The sequence below is a fragment of the Aethalodelphis obliquidens genome, unplaced genomic scaffold (assembly GCF_003676395.1).
Source record: "Aethalodelphis obliquidens isolate GAN/ISIS:26980383/991018 unplaced genomic scaffold, ASM367639v1 scaffold23, whole genome shotgun sequence".
NCBI lineage: Eukaryota > Metazoa > Chordata > Mammalia > Artiodactyla > Delphinidae > Aethalodelphis > Aethalodelphis obliquidens.
Genome location: NW_020837967.1, coordinates 9,552,703 through 9,575,304, shown reverse-complemented (window position 1 = coordinate 9,575,304; position 22,602 = coordinate 9,552,703). Strand labels below are relative to the sequence as shown.

At 37.2% G+C, this 22,602-nt stretch overlaps 1 protein-coding gene across 20 annotated transcripts in view; it reads right to left on the bottom strand.

Annotated features, from left to right (window-relative positions):
- Positions 1 to 22,602, bottom strand: part of PARD3 (par-3 family cell polarity regulator) — a 673,340-nt gene that overhangs the window by 197,861 nt on the left and 452,877 nt on the right. For all 20 annotated transcript variants that reach the window (XM_027121740.1, XM_027121747.1, XM_027121741.1 and 17 more), the window contains one exon: positions 17,810 to 17,920. In XM_027121740.1, the coding sequence (XP_026977541.1) occupies positions 17,810 to 17,920 (111 nt within the window). The remainder of the gene's footprint in view (positions 1 to 17,809; positions 17,921 to 22,602) is intronic.

The window sequence follows — 22,602 nt, the reverse complement described above, 5'->3', positions numbered from 1 at the left end:
AAGATTATTTTTAAATTTATATGAAAAGGCAAAGGATAGAACAGCTAAACAATTGTGAAGAGAACAATAACGTGGGAGGAATCACACTTCCTGATTGCAACACTGGTAATACACCTGTAATAATCAAGATGGTGTGGTTTCTGCCGAGTGATAGACACTTAGATCAATAGAACAGAATAAAGAACCCAGAAATATCCAACAAGTATGGCCAACTGATTTCTCATAATGGTACAAAAGCAATTAAATGAAATAAAACAGCCTTTTCAACAAATAGTGCTGAAGCAATTAGACATCCATAGGCAAAAATGAAAACAAAACACAACAGAACAAAACCCACATTGAATTTAAACTTCATGCCTTATACAAAAATTAACTCAAAATGGATCACAAATTTAAATGTAAAATGTAAAACTATAGAAGAAAACACAGAAGAAAAATTTTAGGACCAAGCAATGGTGAAGAATTCTTATAAATGATACCAAAAGCATGATCCATAAAAGAAAAACCAGATAAACTGGACATCATCAAAATTAAAGCATTTCCTCTGTAAAAATATTAAGAGAATGAAAAGACAAGTACAGACTAGGAGAAAATATTTGCAAACCACATATTTGACAAAGGACTCATGTCCAGAATATATAAAGAACACTCAAAACTCAACAATGAGAAAACAATGCAATTAGAAGGGCAAAAGACACGAAGCAATATTTCTCTGAAAAGAATATACAGATGACAAATAGGTACATGAAAAGATGTTCAACATCAGCAGCCATTAGGGAAATGCAGATTAAGATCAGAAAGAGCTGTCACTACACACCTCTTAGATCAGCTAAAATAAAACAGTGATGCTACCAAATGCTGGCAAGAATGCAGGGAAACTGGATCTCTCACACACTGCTGTTGGAAAGGTAAAATCGTACAGCCATCATGGAAACTAGTCTGGCAGTTTCTTACAAAACTAGACATGTACTTATACCACTCAGCAATTGCATTCCCGGGCATTTATCCCAAAGAAATGAAAAATCAAGTCCATGCAAAAACCTGTACACAATTGTTCCTAAGCACTTTATTTCTAATATTCAAAAATTGGAAATAACCGAAATATCTTATGATAGGTGAATGGTTGAAGAAACATCCACAGCACAGATTACTACTCAGTAATAGAAATAAACAGACTACCATTACACACGGCAACCCGAATCGATCTCAGGGGTATTGTGCTATGTGAAAAAAAAAAGTCAATCTCTAAAGGTCACATACTATAAGATTTCATTTATGGAGGAGAGGGGGAAGATGGCAGAAGAGTAAGACGCGGAGATCACCTTCCTCCCCACAGATACACCAGAAATACATCTACACGTGGAACAACTCCTACAGAACACCTACTGAACGCTGGCAGAAGGCCTCAGACCTCCCAAAAGGCAAGGAACTCCCCACGCACCTGGGTAGGGCAAAAGAAAAAAGAATAAACAGAGACGGAAGGATAGGGACGGGTCCTGCACCAGTGGGAGGGAGCTGTGAAGGAGGAAAAGTGTCCACATACCAGGAGCCCCTTCGCGGGCGGAGACTGCGGGTGGCGGAGGGGAAAAGCTTCGGAGCCGCGGAGGAGAGTGGAGCAACAGGGGTGCAGAGGGCAAAGCGGAGAGATTCCCGCACAGAGGATCAGGGCCGACCGGCACTCACCAGCTGGAGAGGCTTGTCTGCTCACCCGCCGGGGCGGGCGGGGCTGGGAGCTGAGGCTCGGGCTTCCGTCGGAGCGCAGGGAGAGGACTGGGGTTGGCGGCGTGAACACAGCCTGCAGGGGGTTAGTGCACCACGGCTAGCCAGGAGGGAGGCCGGGGAAAAGTCTGGACCCGCCGAAGAGGCAAGAGACTTTTTCTTCCCTCTTTGTTTCCTGGTGCGCGACGAGAGGGGATTAAGAGCGCTGCTTAAAGGAGCTCCAGAGACGGGCTCAAGCCGCGGCTAACAGCGCGGACCCCAGAGATGGGCATGAGACGCTAAGGCTGCTGCTGCCGCCACCACCAAGAAGCCTGTGTGCAAGCACAGGTCACTCTCCACACCTCCCTTCTGGGGAGCCTGTGCAGCCCGCCACTGCCAGCGTCCCGTGATCCAGGGACAACTTCCCTGGGAGAACGCACGGCGCGCCAACGTCATGCCGGCCTCTGCCGCCGCAGGCCCGCCCCGCACTCCGTGCCCCTCCCTCCCCACGGCCTGAGTGAGCCAGAGACCCTGAATCAGCGGCTCCTTTAACCCCGTCCTGCCTGAGCCTGCCTGAGCGAAGAACAGACGCCCTCCGACGACCTACATGCAGAGGCGGGGCCAAATCCAAAGCTGAGCCCCGGCAGCTGTGCGAACAAAGAAGAGAAAGGGAAATCTCTCCCAGCAGCCTCAGAAGCAGCGGATTAAAGCTCCACAATCAACTTGATGTACCCTGCACCTGTGGAATACACGAATAGACAACGAATCATCCCAAATTGAGGAGGTGGACTTTCAGAGCAAGATTTATGATTTTCTTCCCTTTTCCTCTTTTTGTGAGTGTGTATGTGTATGCTTCTGCGTGAGATTTTGTCTGTATAGCTTTGCTTTCACCATATGTCCTGGGGTTCTATCTGTAAGGTTTTTTTACTTAAAAAAATTTTTTTTTCTTAATTATTTTTTATTTTATTCTACCTTTATTTTATTTTATTCTCTTTCTTTCTTCTTTCTACTTTTCCTCCCTTTTATTCTGAGCCATGTGGATGAAAGGCTCTTGGTGCTGCAGCCAGGAGTCAGTGCTGTGCCTCTGAGGTGGGAGAGCCAACTTCAGGACACTGGTCCACAAGAGACCTCCCAGCTCCACGTTATATCAAACGGCGAAAATCTCCCAGAGATTTCCATCTCAACACCAGCACCCAGCTTCACTCAACGACCAGCAAGCTACAGTGCTGGACACCCTATGCCAAACAACGAGCAGCACAGGAACACAACCCCACCCATTAGCAGAGAGGCTACCTAAAATCATAATAAGTCCACAGACACCCAAAACACACCAACAGACGTGGACCTGCCCACCAAAAAGACAAGATCCAGCCTCATCCACCAGAACACAGGCACTACTTCCCCCCACCAGGAGGCCTACACAACCCACTGAACCAACTTTAGCCACTGGGGACAGACACCAAAAACAACAAGAACTACGAGCCTGCAGCCTGCAAAAAGGAGACCCCAAACACAGTAAGATAAGCAAAATGAGAAGACAGAAAAACACACAGCAGATGAAGGAGCAAGATAAAAACCCACCAGACCTAACAAATGAAGAGGAAATAGGCAGTCTACCTGAAAAAGAATTCAGAATAATGATAGTAAGGATGATCCAAAATCTTGGAAATAGAATAGACAAAATGCAAGAAACATTTAACAAGGACCTAGAAGAACTAAAGATGAAACAACGATGAACAACACAATAAATGAAATTACAAATACCCTAGATGGGATCAATAGCAGTATAACTGAGGCAGAAGAATGGATAAGTGACCCGGAAGATAAAATAGTGGAAATAACTACTGCAGAGCAGAATAAAGAAAAAAGAATGAAAAGAACTGAGGACAGTCTCAGAGACCTCTGGGACATTAAACGCACCAACATTCGAATTATAGGGGTTCCAGAAGAAGAAGAGAAAAAGAAAGGGACTGAGAAAATATTTGAAGAGATTATAGTTGAAAAGTTCCCTAATTTGGGAAAAGAAATAGTTAATCAAGTCCAGGAAGCACAGAGAGTGCCACACAGGATAAATCCAAGGAGAAATATGCCAAGACATATTAATCAAACTGTCAAAAATTAAATACAAAGAAAACATATTAAAAGCAGCAAGGGAAAAAAAACAAATAACACACAAAGGAATCCCCATAAGGTTAACAGCTGATCTTTCAGCAGAAACTCTGCAAGCCAGAAGGGACTGGCAGGACATATTTAAAGTGATGAAGGAGAAAAACCTACAACCAAGATTACTCTACCTAGCAAGGATCTCATTCAGATTTGATGGAGAAATTAAAACCTTTACAGACAAGCAAAAGCTGAGAGTTCACCACCACCAAACCAGCTTTACAATAAATGCTAAAGGAACTTCTCTAGGCAAGAAACACAAGAGAAGGAAAAGACCTACAACAACAAACCCAAAACAATTAAGATAATGGGAATAGGAACATATATATCGATAATTACCTTAAATGTAAATGGACTAAATGCTCCCACCAAAAGACACAGACTGGGTGAATGGATATAAAAACAAGACCCATATATATGCTGTCTACGAGAGACCCACTTCAGACCTAGAGACACATACAGACTGAAAGTAAGGGGATGGAAAAAGATATTCCACGCAAATGGAAACCAAAAGAAAGCTGGAGTAGCAATTCTCATATCAGACAAAACAGACTTTAAAATAAAGACTATTAGAAGAGACAAAGAAGGACACTACATAATGATCAAGGGATCGATCCAAGAAGAAGATATAACAATTGTAAATATTTATGCACCCAACATAGGAGCACCTCAATACAAAAGGCAAATACTAACAGCCATAAAAGGGGAAATCGACAGTAACACATTCATAGTAGGGGACTTTAACACCCCACTTTCACCAATGGACAGATCATCCAAAATGAAAATAAATAAGGAAACACAAGCTTTAAATGATACATTAAACAAGATGGACTTAATTGATATTTTTAGGACATTCCATCCAAAAACAACAGAATACACATTTTTCTCAAGTGCTCATGGAACATTCTCCAGGATAGATCATATCTTGGGTCACAAATCAAGCCTTGGTAAATTTAAGAAAACTGAAATTGTATCAATTATCTTTTCCGACCACAATGCTATGAGACTAGATATCAACTGCAGGAAATGTTCTGTAAAACATACAAACACATGGAGGCTAAACAATACACTACTTAATAACGAAGTGATCACTGAAGAAATCAAAGAGGAAATCAAAAAATACCTAGAAACAAAAGACAATGGAGATACGACGACCCAAAATCTATGGGATGCAGCAAAAGCAGTTCTAAGAGGGAAGTTTATAGCAATACAATCCTACCTTAAGAAACAGGAAACATCTTGAATAAACAACCTAACCTTACACCTAAAGCAATTAGAGAAAGAAGAACAAAAAAACCCCCCAAAGTTAGCAGAAGGAACGAAATCATAAAGATCAGATCAGAAATAAATGTAAAAGAAATGGAGGAAACGATAGCAAAGATCAATAAAACTAAAAGCTGGTTCTTTGACAAGATAAACAAAATTGATAAACCATTAGCCAGACTCATCAAGAAAAAAAGGGAGAAGACTCAAATCAATAGAATTAGAAAAGAAAAAGAACAAGTAACAACTGACTCTGCAGAAATACAAAAGATCATGAGACATTACTACAAGGAACTCTATGCCAATAAAATGGACACCCTTGGAAGAAATGGACACATTCTTAGAAATGCACAACCTGCCAAGACTGAATCAGGAAGAAGTAGAAAGTATGAACAGACCAATCACAAGCACTGAAATTGAAACTGTGATTAAAAATCTTCCAACAAACAAAAGCCCAGGACCAGATGGCTTCACAGGCGAATTCTATCAAACATTTAGAGAAGAGCTAACACCTATCCTTCTCAAACTCTTCCAAAATATAGCAGAGGGAGGAACGCATTCTACGAGGCCACCATCACCCTGATATCAAACCAGACAAGGATGTCACAAAGAAAGAAAACTACAGGCCAATATCACTGATGAACATAGATGCAAAAATCCTCAACAAAATACTAGCAAACAGAGTCCAACAGCACATTAAAAGGATCATACACCATAATCAAGTGGGTTTATTCCAGGAATGCAAGGATTCTTCAATATACACAAATCAATCAACGTGATATACCATATTAACAAGTTGAAGGAGAAAAACCATATGATCATCTCAATAGATGCAGAGAAAGCTTTTGACAAAATTCAACACCCATTTATGGTAAAAATCCTGCAGAAAGTAGGCATAGAGGGAACTTTCCTCAACGTAATAAAGGCAATATATGACAAACCCACAGCCAACATCGTCCTCAATGGTGAAAAACTGAAAGCATTTCCACTAAGATCAGGAACAAGACAAGGTTGTCCACCCTCACCACTCTTATTCAACATAGTTTTTGAAGTTTTAGCCATAGCAATCAGAGAAGAAAAGGAAATAAAAGGAATCCAAATCAGAAAAGAAGAAGTAAAGCTGTCACTGTTTGCAGATGACATGATACTATACATAGAGAATCCTAAAGATGCTACCAGAAAACTACTAGAGCTAATCAATGAATTTGGTAAAGTAGCAGGATACAAAATTAATGCACAGAAGTCCCTGGCATTCCCATACACTAATGATGAAAAATCTGAAAGTGAAATCTAGAAAATACTCCCATTTACCATTGCAACAAAAAGAATAAACTATCTAGGAATAAACCTACCTAAGGAGACAAAAGACCTGTATGCAGAAAATTATAAGACACTGATGAAAGAAATTAAAGATGATGCAAATAGATGGAGAGATATACCATGTTCTTGGATTGGAAGAATCAACCCTGTGAAAATGACTGTACTACCCAAAGCAATCTACAGATTCAATGCAATCCCTATCAAACTACCACTGGCATTTTTCACAGAACTAGAACAAAAATTTTCACAATTTGTATGGAAACACAAAAGACCCTGAATAGCCAAAGCAATCTTGAGAACGAAAAACAGAGCTGGAGGAATTAGCCTCCCTGACTTCAGACTATACTACAAAGCTGCAGTAATCAAGAGAGTATGGTACTGGCACAAAAACAGAAAGATAGATCAATGGAACAGGATAGAAAGCCCAGAGATAAACCCATGCACATATGGTCACCTTATCTTTGATAAAGGAGGCAGGAATGTACAGTGGAGAAAGGACAGCCTCTTCAATAAGTGGTGCTGGGAAAACTGGACAGGGTACATGTAAAAGTATGAGATTAGATCACTCCCTACACCATACACAAAAATAAACTCAAAATGGATTAAAGACCTAAATGTAAGGCCAGAAACTATCAAACTCTTAGAGGAAATCATAGGCAGAACACTCTATGACATAAATCACAGCAAGGTCCTTTTGGACCCACCTCCTAGAGAAATGGAAATAAAAACAAAAATAAACAAATGGGACCTAATGAAACTTCGAAGCTTTTGCACAGCAAAGGAAACCATAAACAAGACCAAAAGACAACCCTCAGAATGGGAGAAAATATTTGCAAATGAAGCAACTGACAAAGGATTAATCTCCAAAATTTACAAGCAGCTCATGCAGCTTAATAAGAAAAAAACAAACAACCCAATCCAAAAATGGGCAGAAGACCTAAATAGACATTTCTCCAAAGAACATATACAGATGGCCAACAAACACATGAAAGAATGCTCGACCTCATTAATCATTAGAGAAATGCAAATCAAAACTACAATGAGATATCATCTCACACCGGTCAGAGTGGCCATCACCAAAAAATCTAGAAACAATAAATGCTGGAGAGGGTGTGGAGAAAAGGGAACAGTCTTGCACTGCTGGTGGGAATGTGAATTTGTACAGCCACTATGGAGAACAGTATGGAGGTTCCTTAAAAAACTACGAATAGAACTACCATATGATCAAGCAATCCCACTACTGGGCATATACCCTGAGAAAACCATAATTCAAAAAGAGTCATGTACCAAAATGTTCATTGCAGCTCTGTTTACAATAGATAGGAGATGGAAACAACTTAGGTGTCCAGCATCGGATGAATGCATAAAGAAGATGTGGCACATATATACAATGGAATATTACTCAGCCATAAAAAGAAATGAAATTGAGTTATTTGTACTAAGGTGGATGGACCTAGAGTCTGTCATACAGAGTGAAATAAGTCAGAAAGAGAAAGACAAATACCATATGCTAAACACATATATATGGAATGTAAGAAAAAAAAATGTCATGAAGAACCTAGGGGTAAGACAGGAATAAAGACACAGACCTACTAGAGAATGGACTTGAGGATATGGGGAGGGGGAAGGGTGAGCTGTGACAAAGTGAGAGAGTGGCATGGACATATATACACTACCAAACGTAAAATCGATAGCTAGTGGGAAGCAGCCACATAGCACAGGGAGATCAACTCCGTGCTTTGTGACCGCCTGGATGGGTGGGATAGGGAGGGTGGGAGGGAGACGCAAGAAGGAGGAGATATGGGAACATATGTATATGTATAACTGATTCACTTTGTTATAAAGCAGAAACTAACACACCATTTTAAAACAATTGTAGTCCAATAAAGATGTAAAAAAAAAAAAGATTTCGTTTATGTAACATTATTGAAATGACAAAATTATAGACACGGTGAACAGATTAATGGTGCTAATCTGTAAGCAAGGGGTGAGTGGGACTATAAAAGGAGATACTTGTGATGAAATAATTCTGTTTCTTGATTGCAGTGGTGGTTACATGAATCTACACATGTGATAAGATGACACAGAACTATACACACAGGTGGTATCGATGTCAACTTCCTGGTTTCAATATTGTATTATACTTATGTAAGTTGTAACACCCATAAGAGAAGTAGGAACTCAAATTCTAATGTCAAATTTATCTAAATTTATAGTAGATTTTTTATTGTAGTCTACTTATTCATTTAGGAGCAAATATGACAGTCGAGGATGGCATTATAGAAGCTGATACCACGAAATACTAGATATCCACAATAAAAAAGTTTATAAGTTCAGAGATAATTTTATTCTTTGCACCATACTGTCTTTTTGACTCTATTCAGCCAGAAAAACTTTCAAGAGAGGGAAATGACTTCTTTCTTCAACTCAGTGGGGTATTATTTTAAAGCTCAATTAGGATCACTTATCTCACAACCCACTTTACTACTATATTTGGTCACCATCGGACAATCACCTAATCATAGGTAATATTCAGGGTGAGTGGGCATTCACACAAGTCTTGAAGTTTGGGAACCCAAAGAAATTTGAGGGGCTATATTAGAAATAAAGCCAAAACTTCTGAATTTGGAGAACCTGTTGAAACCAAAGGGAGTGATTTGGATTGGTTTAAAAATGATTGAACCCTGTGGTTGGCTAAAAGTGAAACTATTCTTGCTTACTGAGGTTGGAAAGTGTGGCACTGTTAAGCCATCAGAAAAAGAGAATAGGAACAGTCTCTTCTCAAGGGAAGCACGAAACCTAGATAATCTCCCCAAACTACTTACACATCAGTTTCGACGTATTATTGATGGGTCCTGTATTTGAATACTCTTTTGTTCCAAATTACACAGAAACTCATGTTGACTGGAGTCAATTTCTGACAAGTCAATGGCTCAGAAGAAATGCTTAGTGGCATGAGGAACAAATCATAAATGCCAGTTCTCAATTGCTTTCTTTTACCCAAAGCTGCACATTATTACTAATTGTCACTCATCACTACATCCAATAAACATTACAGTCACATCTACAGTACCTTCTAAAAACACTGATTTTTTTTTCCTTAAGCTCCAATAACATAAGAAATTACATTTTTATTGTTTACCTTGTCATTACCAATAAATTTATCCCCAAAGTTATAAAAGTTGTTTGTATCCCTCCTTTCCATGCTAGTGGTTCATACTTTTGACGGAAACCTTAGAATAAAACTACAGTATAACTGTGGCCACCGACGGTGGGACTGGCCACAAAGGACTGACAAATCTGGTTATTAGCCTGAACCAATGTGTATTTCAAAGTTCATCCTAGAAATCAATGCTAATGAAGCTTGCTGTGCAAATGGCACTAAAAAGTAGAGTTTTAAAAGGAGGAATGCACTGTGGTTTTGGTGCATTTTAGTGACAGTTCAGTCAACAAAAGACACACAATGATTTTATTACATACTTTTACATCTGAACGTCTTGTTTATTATAAAGTGAGAAAAGGGACTTTGCAACACAACCAAAAGTTATATATACATGTTGTATATTTTCATGTTCACGTTTACATTTCATTTTCATATTTTTCTTATTTCAGAAAAAAAAATTTGGCTCAGAGGAGAAAATAGTTTTGTTTAAGGAGAATAGCATAGTTTAAGGAAACTTTTCAAAAAGAGGGTATCTTGCAGTGTAGCCCTTAACAGTTCCAGATGGTCAATGCTATAAAAGGACACCCCCTCCGCCCTTTTACGGTGACCCTGGGGTCACAAATTATCTCTAAGATGTAAGAGTCATCCGTTTTTCTGAACAGTCAGGTTGTTGTTTAGCATTATCCATCTAATTCTTCTCGGGCCAAACCTCACCAATGACAAAAGTAACTGATTAGCCCAAAACTTAGCCAAAGAAATAAATGTCTATTGCTTTAAGCAGTCCAGAAAGTCGTTCTGAGCCATAAACAAGAGAACCATTCTGAGGTTTAAATGATGGCAGACAGCTGTTCTGACATTGATGGGCAACATCTTCACGCACTATTTCCCTGTTCTTGGAATGTTAACAAAAATATTAAAACAACCATTAAAACTTTTTAAACTTTGTACTAAGACTTTTTAAAATGTTAGTAAAGAATTCATCATTTCAATTTGGTATGTTCAAACATAAATATTCATATCTTTCTTTTTTGTTAGAAAAATGACAGTCTTTTCCATTATGAAAATGAAATTGCCTTGAACCTGCATAGAAAAGGATACACAAAATAATGTAATATACTAAATAAAGTAATAAGGTTAATTTCTTTCCTGCTGTCACTAAATTCATGCTAACGGTCTCTCTTCAGCTTGACATCAATTAATGATTTTCATTCCAGACTCGTCGCAGTGTTCACTACCCTTTTCTCTAATTAAAATGGATGATGCATGAGGAGGATAAAACACACAAGACTTCTGTTCTTGTAACATTTCTATTCATTAGAATTTTTGTTTTTACAATAAATGGCTTCTAGCACTAATTGCAGTAGAGTAAAATGAAAATAACTTTTTTATGACTATGAAGTATAGTTTTTCTATAGCCAGAAAAGATATAAGGCTTGAGAAGCACGACTGAAGAACAACTTCTCATGATGGAAAAATCAATGGTTACTTAAATTACTCTGCTGTATCCAAAATACTTCCACTTCCAAAGCTATGAAGCCTCAATATATGGAATGTATTGAATCATGCATTTTTTAAAAAGACTCCAAGAAGCAGAAAGTAACCTTTAATGATTTTAATATTAAAAAAACAAAACAAAACACTTTTAACATCTACAGAAGATAGAATATACTAATATTAGTTTAACATAAAAATTAAAATAAACTTCAGATTGCTACATATTAGATAAGGGTTAACTATCTTCAAAAGAGTATTTAAGAGCTTGAAATCAACTCTTTTGGGAAACATTTTACCCCCAACTTATTGCACTACCATCCAGAAGCCTCAGGCTGGGAGTAAATTTCCTGGATCTTTTCCCAACAATATTTCCTCTCTCTAAAAATCAGTATTATAGAAATTCGTCAAATAAAACCCAATTTCATGGCAGAATGAAATTTAAGCTACAAGGCAACTGGAAAAAACAGTTCGATTTAATAGCAGTCTGTGTGCAACTGAATGTTTTATTTGCCCCTCAAAATACTTCAGCAAATGGCAGATGTCAGAAATCTTCAATTTTCAGCTTACCTTGCTGGGCAAATCTACCTGCCACCTACCAAGATGTAAGCTGCCAATGTGGTGTCTATGCTGAGTTCCCCAAAGAAGGCCAATATCCCACTAAATTTGAAAACACAGTTATAATTTTAAGTAGGATTTTAATACTTGTGTAATATTGGGGCAAAAGTTGATTTGAAAATAAAAGCCTTCCACATTCTGAATGGGGCCTTAAAAAAATTATTGAGCAGGAGCAACTGTTTTAAAGATAGATTTGCATTCAAGGGAAGAAGGTAAGGTGTTGAAATCCACAGTGGTACCTTATAATAAAGAGGTGGGGGGCGGCGGGGGGCAGTTAAATTTCATCCCTCAAAGCTAAAATGAGATGATAGCAGTTTTATAATATAAAATGGTTAAAAGTTGAAAAAGAGATCAAAGAACAGCATTCACAGAGGCAGTACTAATCACTAATACAACCACAACTTTTCCAGAATCTAAGCAGTTACAAGAATGCGCACCCACCACGAGCCCCGTACCTGAGCGTGGATGCAGAATTTTTCCATTTTGCTAAATTCATAAGTTCTTGGGAACTAGATCTAGACCCCAAATTACCATCTCTATGAAGTGTTCGTTATTAACTCTAGCCCCCCAACCTCTTCCCTTCCCAAAGCTCTGTGGCCACCAAATTTCACAATTGATTATATGTCTTATGTTGATTTTTTAATATTATGAGGTTTAAATCTTTTCTCCCTCTTAACAAAGGCAAGGAATCCCTGAGAGAGGAACAATTATAATAATAATAAAAAATGTATACCATCATTTTATGTACTTAATATATCGTGAACAACAAAAATTTCTCTTTTACGCTAATAAAACGCTAGAATGATATTTCACTAACCAAAACACACACACATACACTCTCTCTCTCTCTCTCATAGATACTTGCTCATTCACTCACATCATGTTGGAGCTTTCACAAGTGTCAAAGCACCTACAATTATTTCCAACTCAAAGAGAAGCTATAATGCCAAATACATCTAAGACAGGTCTCATCAAAAATAAAACTGCCTCTCCTACTCCAGTTACATACAGACTGTCAATAAAATCTGTTCCAATTTGCCCAAGTATTGGTCTATTTTAGACTTCCACAAAGTTAATAGATTCTTTAAAAATTTGTTCACTTGCACAATAAATTCTTAAAATATGTCTGATGAACTAATCTCATTGATTAGAACTGACTTTTCTGAAGGATTTAAGAGGTCAGAGAAAATATGAAGAACTCTGCTAGATGATAGAAAAATATATTTTTTCTAATAAAAGGTTAAATTTTAAAAGTCAAGCTGTGTTTGAATGACAATATGTGACCTGCATGCAAAAATTATCCAGAATATCTGGGTTCTGATGCCAGAATTTGGGGAATCTGAACACTAAGTTTCAAGCCAAAAGGAGTGAAAATTGCTTATTTTTTCAGATGCACAGGGAATGCACCTATTATTGCTATACAGTTTATTCCTTCTGTAATTTCACTAATTTTTTATTCATGCATTTTAAAGAAACTTTACTACTACATTATGATACATATTGTTTAAATGTTAATTTCTGCAAAAACTAATAAACATATACCATCTTTGAAAAGGATCTTATCAACTAAGAAAGACCACAAAAAAGTTTTTATCAAAATTTCAAGTATTTACTCAAAGCAGATATTGGGAACAGTTGGTAAAACTGAAAAGAGAAATGCCAGTGATTGGAAACTGGAGGCAAAAATGCCACAAAGCATTCCAAAATGACACACCCAGAACCGGGAGTGCACCACTACGGACAAAGATAGTTCAACGGCTAGGTATTGAAAGCACAAGGCTTTTAAGGTGATTATCACTTTGAATAATGGAACATTTTAAGCCATAAGTCCTTAGGAGATTTATAAATAATCTTCACATTACGGAAGAATTTCATAAGAAATTCATTAACTTTTTCATGTCTCCACTAGAAGCATTCAGTCTCCTTGAAAATATTTCCAACTTACAAGGTAGATATAGATAATAATATCATCATGGGTATACCCTGCTGAGTAACAACAAAACGTAAGCCAGTTAAAGTTATAAATCTCATTTAATAGAATGAATAACATATGAGGTAAATATTATTTGAGAACTGGGGAATTTGGCCAGTTATCACAGCTAAAATTTCATCTTTCAGACCTTATTTCCTTCTTTCTGTCCTTCCTTCCCATCCATCCTGTTCATACAACCTTGGCCTTGTTCCAGAAAACATTTAACATGATTTTCTAAAACTGTATGAAAATGCAAAATAAATCAAAATGAAAATAGCTGTTAACTATTGAAAATAGATGTCAGCTTTTTAAAAGTACATGTGTGGAAATATGTATTTTATAGGAAAAAAATTAGAATGGCATAGACCAGTATGTTAACAGTGGTGTTATTACGGGCAAATTTTTGTTTTCCTGTTTTATGGGGTTTTTTCCAAATTTTCTGTAGAATTGGAATTAGAATAAATTTAGAATTAGACCTTAAAAAGATATATGTTTTAGGGCTTCCCAGGTGGCGCAGTGGTTGAGAGTCCACCTGCTGATGCAAGGGACGGGTTCATGCCCCGGTCTGGGAAGATCCCACATGCTGCAGAGCGGCTGGGCCCATGAGCCATGGCTGCTGAGCCTGCGCGTCTGGAGCCTGTGCTCCGCAACAGGAGAGGCCACAACAGTGGGAGGGAGGCCTGCCTACAGCAAAAAACAAACAAACGAAAAAAGATATATATATATATATTTTTTTGCTGTATGCGGGCCTCTCACTGCTGTGGCCTCTCTCGTCGCGGAGCACAGGCTCCGGACGCGCAGGCTCAGTGGCCATGGCTCATGGGCCCAGCCGCTCCGCGGCATGTGGGGTCCTCCCAGACTGGGGCATGAACCCATCACCCGTGCATTGGCAGGCGGACTCTCAACCACTGCGCCACCAGGGAAGCCCCAAGATATATGTTTTAAACAGATGAGAAACATGTGGGAAAGAGAGAATTGGAAAAAAAAAAAAAAAAAAAAGATGTTTCAGGGATAAGATTCCCAAAACAGAAGCCATAAAGTAGAGGAAGGTCACAGCACTGGCTCAGAACTTGCTCACAGTTTTATGAAACAATCAACTCTGACAATCCCATTTAGAATTGTACCAAAGAGAATAAAGTCTAAATAAAAATAACTCGGAATAAATCTAACTAAGGAAGTATTAGACACTGATGCAAGAAAGTGAAGACAACAAAGACAGATGGAAAAATGTACCATGTCCATGGACTGGAAGAATCAATATTGCTAAAATGACCATACTACCCAAGGCAATCTAGATTCAATCCAATGCCTATCAACTTACCAATGGCATTTTTCACAGAACTAGAACAAATAATTCTAAAATTTGTATGGAAACACAAAAGACCTCAAACAGCCAAAAAAATCTTAAGAAAGAAGAACAAAGCTGGAAGTTTCACTCTCTCTGATTTCAAATTATACTACAAAGCTATAGTAATCAAAACAGTTTAGTAATGGCACAAAAGCACACACAGATCAATGGAATAGAATGGTGAGTCCAGAAATGAACCCACACTCATATGGGCAGTTAATCTACTAAAAAGGAGGCAAGAATATACAACAAGGAAAAGACAGCTTCTTCAATAAATGGTGTTGGGAAAACTAGACAGCTACATGCAAAAGGATCAAACTGGACTACTCTCTCCATCCATGCACAAAAATAAACTCAAAATGGATTGAAGACTTAAACATAAGACCTGAAACCATAAAACTCCTAGAAGAAGGCATAGGCAGAGCGCTCTTCGATATTGCTCCTAGCAATATTTTTTTGGATATGTCTCCTCAGGCAAGGGAAACAAAAGCAAAGATAAACAAAGGACTATATCAAAGTGAAAAGCTTTTACACAGCAAAGGAAACTATATCAACAAAACAAAGAGGCTGCCTACTGAATAGGAGAAGATATTTGCAAATGATATATCCAATAAGGGGTTAATATTCAAAACAAACAAAGAACTCAACATAAAAAAAAACAAAAAACAAAAAATACCTAAATAATAAATGGGCAGAAAACCTAAATAGACATTTTTCCAAAGAAAACATACAGATGGCCAACAAGTGAATGAAAAATGCTCAACATCTCTAATCATCAGGTAAATGCAAATCAAAACCACAATGAGATATCACCTCACACCTGTCAAAATAGCTATTATCAAACAAATAACAGGTGTTGGAGAAGATGTGGAGAAAAGAGAACCCTTGTACACTGTTGGTGGGAATGTAAGTAGGTGCAGCCACTGTGTAAAACAAAATAGAGGTTTCTTTTTTTTTTCTTTTTTTTTTTGCGGTACGTGGGCCTCTCACTGTTGTGGGCTCTCCCGTTGTGGAGCACAGGTTCCGGATGCACAGGCTCAGCAGCCATGGCTCACGGGCCCAGCCACTCCGCGGCATGTGGGATCTTACCGGACCGGGGCATGGACCCGTGTCCCCTGCATCAGCAGGTGGACTCTCAACCACTGCGCCACCAGGGAAGCCCTAAAATAGAGGTTTCTTAAAAGACAAAAAAATAGAACTACTGTATGATCCAGCAATTCCACTTCTGGGCATTTATCCCAAGAAAATGAAAACACTAATTCAGAAAGATAAATGCACCTCTCTGTTTAGCGGCATTATTTATAATTGCCAAGATATGGAAGCAAACTAAGTGTCCATCAACAGATGAATGGATAAAGAAGATGTGGTATAACAATGGAATATTACTCAGCCATAAAAAAGAATGAAATCTTGCCATTTGCAACAACATGGATGGACCTAAAGGGTATTATACTAAGTGACAGAGAAAGACAAATACCATAGGGTTTCACTTATATGTGGAATCTATAAAACAAAACAAATGAACAAACGTAACTAAACAGAAACAGTCACAAATACAGAGAACAAACAGTGATTGTCAGAGGAGAGGGCGTTGCAGGGAGGAGAGAAATAAGGAGGTGAAATTGTCAGAGGTGAGGGAGATTAAGAGGTACAAACGTTCAGTTACAAAATAAATAAGTCACAGGTATAAAATGTACCGTGTGGGGAATATAGTCAATAATTATGTAATAGAGAGCCCGCACACAGCAACGAAGACCCAACACAGCCAAAAAAAAAAAAAAACAGAATGAGATCAAAGGTATCACTACTCTAGAATTCTGGTAAGAATACCACACTTGGTCTTAGAGATGCTGGGTTATAATCCTAAACTGTGGATGATATTTAGCTTTATAGCCTTGATCAAGGCTTCTGATGCTCCTGATACCCCAGATTATTAAAAGTAAAAGAGGCATGGTAGCTCTTGCTATGGCAGCTTGAAATGAAATAGCTGCTACAGAGAAGCTCACTCCAAGCCTGCAAACTCTAATAATACAAGGGTGAGATGATTCTCTCATCCTCCCACGAGTTACAATGAGAAAAATTCTAATTGCTCATAAAATGGTTTTCAAGTGTCTGCTTCAAGTAACTTCTCATTTATTTCACTGGTCTTTGGGTTTCCAACATGAAATGACTCAACAATAGATAATAATCTTTCTGGAAGAGATGGAGTAAAATTTAAGTAAAAACTGTCACACAAAATATGATAGCAAAATAGGAGAAAAAAGAAATAGATGTCAGATTTGATAGGAAAACAACATAGTAAAAAACCAACAGCCTCCTCAATTCTTATTAGAAATCAAAATATTTTAAATGAGATATAAAAACTCAGAGTTTTATTTCCAGATGAGCATTTCTTTACAAGTATTATAATATACTATATACTCATAGATGAATTAGACAGAATTTTACATATTTTTTGTGATTTTAAGTGATCATTCATTGATTTATTGATCATTAGTTGATTTATTCATCTCATATGCCCTACCATCTCCTATACAAAGATCTTAACTAAAACCAATAAAATTCATTTTAATGCCTCAAATAAATATAAGGTTTTTTCTTTCAATCGTTCTTTATGTTGTATTCATCCAACCATCAGTATCTGGATTGACACAGAAAAAAACAAAAATAAAATAAATGCAATTTCTTTATATTAAAAAGAAAAGAAAGAAAGAGTAGAAAGGAACAAAAGAGCCTCCCTCTAATAAGGTTCAACCAAATAACTGAAATCTACCTTTCCTGCTCCTGCTTCATCCGTACTCTCTCCTCTTCTGATGTAAGGGAGTCCTGCATTTTTATTTTACCCGTTTTCTCAATCTTGTCATCTTTTCGATGTTTGCCAAACCTGTTGATAACAAAAAATTCTAACTTGTCAATATATACAAAACGCGTTGTCGTTCTTTTGGGATAAAGACCTATGCACTCAATGAAGTGTGAGCATCCTCAAAATGAGGCCCCAATGTCTCCTGCCCAGTATTAATATTTTCAATCAGATTACTTTAATCCTTTTTAATTAGAACTTTCCAGAGAAAACCCTTTTTGGAAATGGCCTCCATACCCATTTTTCTTTAGGCAACACAAAAATAACAACAAAATTCTTGCAGTTCATTCTTATTAACCACACAATCCATAAAGGTATAGAACAGAGTGCCGAGTACATCAGGTGTGGAGGATAAAACTCTGCATCAGAGTGGGGTTTTTTTAGGACTGCAGAATGATAATCCACAATCATCTTTTTTTTTTTTTTTTTTTTTGCGGTACACGGGCCTCTCACTGTTGTGGCCTCTCCCGTTGCGGAACATAGGCTCCGGACGCGCAGGCTCAGCGGCCATGGCTCACGGGCCCAGCCGCTCCGCGGCACGTGGGATCTTCCCAGACCGGGGCACGAACCCGTGTCCCCTGCATCGGCAGGAGGACCCTCAACCACTGTGCCACCAGGGAGGCCCCCACAATCATCTTTTTAATGATCTCTCCATAAACAACTATTCTTTATTTTCACAGTCAGTTTTATTGGCAACATTCCTCATAGTCTAAACACTGACAAACAAGGTCACATTTGCAAGGTTCAAAGTAGAAAGGATAATTTACACTGTGATCGTACTTTGGGCTTATTAAACTGAAAGCTTTAAGGAAGTCTCAACAAATACTGTTCCTAAATCTGATGAAAAGCTATCGCCGAATGTGGCATCTTTGACTTGGAAATCTGTATCTGATCAAAAACAAACATGAGGAACAAACATGCAATTCAAAAACAGTGCACACACATTTCCACATATGGGCACTGAATTCGAGGCTCTCCAAAAAAACACTAATATTATTCCCTTCGGGCATCCAAAATACCTTAGAAACCTCAGACTTGGTATCCATTCTTTTTCCTGCTCTGTTACTTTTTTCTACTTTTCTCCAGACCATGTTGCCTGGAAGGCATGTGTTCCATCCCCTGAAATAATATTCATCTGTAGTGATTTGGTCACCAGATGTTTCAAAAAAGAAATCTTTTATAGACAGTTACTCAACTAAGCATTCATAAATATATAAAGTATACCAAGCATTTTCTGAGCACAAAGTAGGAATCTGGCTTATGGTGACAATTAATCATTTTGAGAAAGAGATGAGTAAAAGAGCTGGTCCAAAGCTGATATAAAAGAGAAAAAAGTATCTCAATTACTGGTGTGGTTGGGAGCATATGTCTTCCTTTTGTAATATAAACCTGATGTCAAATACTGGTCTATGCAGGAAGTGTACATGGGAATATCTCATGGGTTCACCAAAGTAACACTACGTTGGAAATAAGTAAGGGAAAGCATTCTCAAGATGTTAAAATAGAAAAATGTTGAAGTCTCACCACCACTATTCCTTCAAAATTATGTGTATTATTAAATGGCATTGAAAACTGCCTGTAAAATTAACTTCCATAAAGCAAATCTACCCTTAAGTTTTAATGTTATTTAGAAACTAGAAGATCATTTCAGTGGTAAAAAAGAGGAAAAAAAAAAAAAGAAAAGAAAAACTCCCTGGGAACTTAAGCCCTGAAAATGATGATGTCTCACAGGGGAGAAACTATGTACTATGCTTTTAAAACTAATAAATACAAAGCATTAAAAATAAAAACTTTCTCTTTCCGTTGTTTTTGTCAATATATCAATAATGCCTAAGAGTTAAGCATAATAATTGTCTTTATAGAATGAATTAATAAATGAAAGCAAACATAAACAACTGATACGTCCCAGGAGAAGCCAACATTTGACAAAAATTTATTGAGCAGCTAAGGACAGGGCTAGACAAATTCATTCGAGTGTCATCAGCACGTAGATGGTATTTAAAGCCCATGTGAATCCCATCATGAAAATTCTGCAACATTGAGGCACCTGGAAATATAAAATGTATTAAATTCTAACTTCAAGAAAAGCATCAAGTTCAAATCTTAATACATGACATTTATTTTTTTTAATTGGAGTATAATTGCTTTACAATGTTGTGTTAGTTTCTGCTATACAATGAAGTGAATCAGCTATATGTGACATTTTACTTATAATACAGATTCCTAAAGGTATATCATTTAATCATTTAGTTTTTCAGTTCCTAAATATCCTTCAAACAATACAACGTTGCCACATTGACCTATTTTTTGTGTGTTGCTGGTTCACATTCTAGATTACATACATTCAACCCTGTACCATATTTGAGAAACACTACCATGATACAAGATATATCATCTATCTTTACCAAAAGGTACAGTTTAATCTTCCAAGAAGAATCTGCCCTTTGAGTTAATAATGTGGGGAAAAATTGACGTGGTTGACTTTCCCATGTTTTAAAGCAGTTTCGATATTTTCAACCCAAAACCTAACACTGAATTTAATCAGCTATTGTTAAAATCTTTTTTTAAATGGTCTTTGTCCTATTTTGTGAAGAAAGTTTCAGTTTTCTATCTCAGTCTACCAACTTGCAGTTTTTTATCTCAAATACACTGCTTAAAAAGATTTTAAAGAAAAGAAAAAAAAAAGAAAAAGAAAAGAAAAAAAACAAAAGATTAAAAAGAAAAAAAAAACAAACCTATGAATCCCAACTCATATTTAGGAAGTGAATTTTTTTCTCATTGTATTTGATGCCAAAATATTAGTTTTCTCGGCTGCCTCATAATCACCAGAATATACTATTTTATTATTTGTAAATTTATTATCAAACTGTTATATTTTCCTTTTAAAAACTACAGCTTCAAGATTAATGTATGAAAACCTGAACAAACCATAGATAAAATGTTTATAGGTTAGCATTTGGACATTTCCCTTAACGCCTGCTTTAGTTAATAAATTATGTGATTTCTTTAAGGCATTCTATAAAAGCATAGCACATTACTTGTTAACTGGGGTAAAAATGGATCCCTCAGCTATAACTTTCTGACAGAATGAAATAAAGACTGTAAATGAAAAAAATATACCAACCATTCTAGAGTATAAAAAGAAAAAGGAATTAGCTATATCCTCATCACTCTAATTGCCAATCTATTCTAGTGTTCATCTTAATTTATAGTTGCTTAATTCTTTCTGAAAGGGGGACAGGGGAGGTCATTGAAAAATTTCAGCTACACATGGGCTCACAAAGTCAATTTCACAGCTGAAATCAGTAATCAACCTATGAAGACAATCATTTAATAGCAAGATGCTTAGAAACTTGGAGGACATCAATTACACTTATTTTATTATCTTTTAAATGCCACAGATGAATTTCAAATGGGTCATTTTCCAAGGAACAGCATAGCTGAAAAAACATTGTGCTAATAGTATGTCCAGGAAGCAAACCCATTCCCAGCAAAGAATCAGTTTCATCAGCTGCCTTCTGACCACCCCATACACATGTTCGAAGAGAAATGTCTGCCACCTCTAGAAGGACTTCTTGGTCAAATCTTAGGATGTATTAATACAGTAGAATGGCCTTTCTTTTTTTTTTTTTTTTTTTTTTTTTTAAATAGAGACAAAAAGAAAAATAGAGAGCTTGAGAAAAAATTGAAAGGGAAAAATTTCTCTACAGGTACTGCCCCATGGAGACAGAAGGGACAATGAAAAAAGTGCCAATAAGCCACTGAAGACTCCTTTCACAGAAGGATACAGTGGATGAGCCCGTCTTATCAGAGTGAAATTGATTGCAAATTTGCTTAAACATATGGATTTCTTCATAAAGGATACAGCGATGTTTCCATTCAGCTAATCTCCAAGTAATGTGCCAAATGGGTTCTACCATGACGTGCTACAAATGAGATCATTGCCGTCTGCCAGGTCAGCCATACATATTATTATTATTGCAAAGAGTGATGGGCAAGAGGTGCACTTGAATGCGGGAAGGAAAAAACAAACAAACCAACAGTCACAATGGGTTGCAACAAAATTCTGCTGGTTTTATACAGAAAGAGCCATCATGAAAAATTAACTGATAAGAGTTTTGTGCTTTTCAACCATCATTTTGGTTTTTAGCAAATTAACGTCATTCTCTCTGTGGTATAAATAACACTGAACTATTTTTACTATATTTTCTACTGCTACTAAAATTAGAGATCTTTAGGAAAGATTAGGCTGAATGATAACACACAGCATCCTGCTATAAATAAAATAAAAATAAAATTGGTTTTGTAATGAAAGGGCTTTTCCTAATATCATATTTGAAAACACAATAGGGGAAAAAAGAAAGTCTAAAAAATCTGCTGCCATATTTAAAAATAGATGAACAGACTATCTAGAATCAATTATCTTGTAAGTTTTGAGAAATAATTTTTAAAATAAGATTTTCTTCCAAAATAACTCACTGAAATGTCACCTAGAAGTCTGGTATTTCTCACTGCTAATTACAGAGGTCTTCATGTCTAAGGAGGGCTTTGCTATAAGACTTGTACTACTATTTACCCTAAGAAACGTATAGGTTAAGTGATACCGCTTGGCTGGGGAGAGAAGTGAAAATGGCACAAATCCAAATTCAGTGTCAGCTACCAGAAATCTTGCGTCCTCCCCCCACACCCAACAACTCCCACACTGG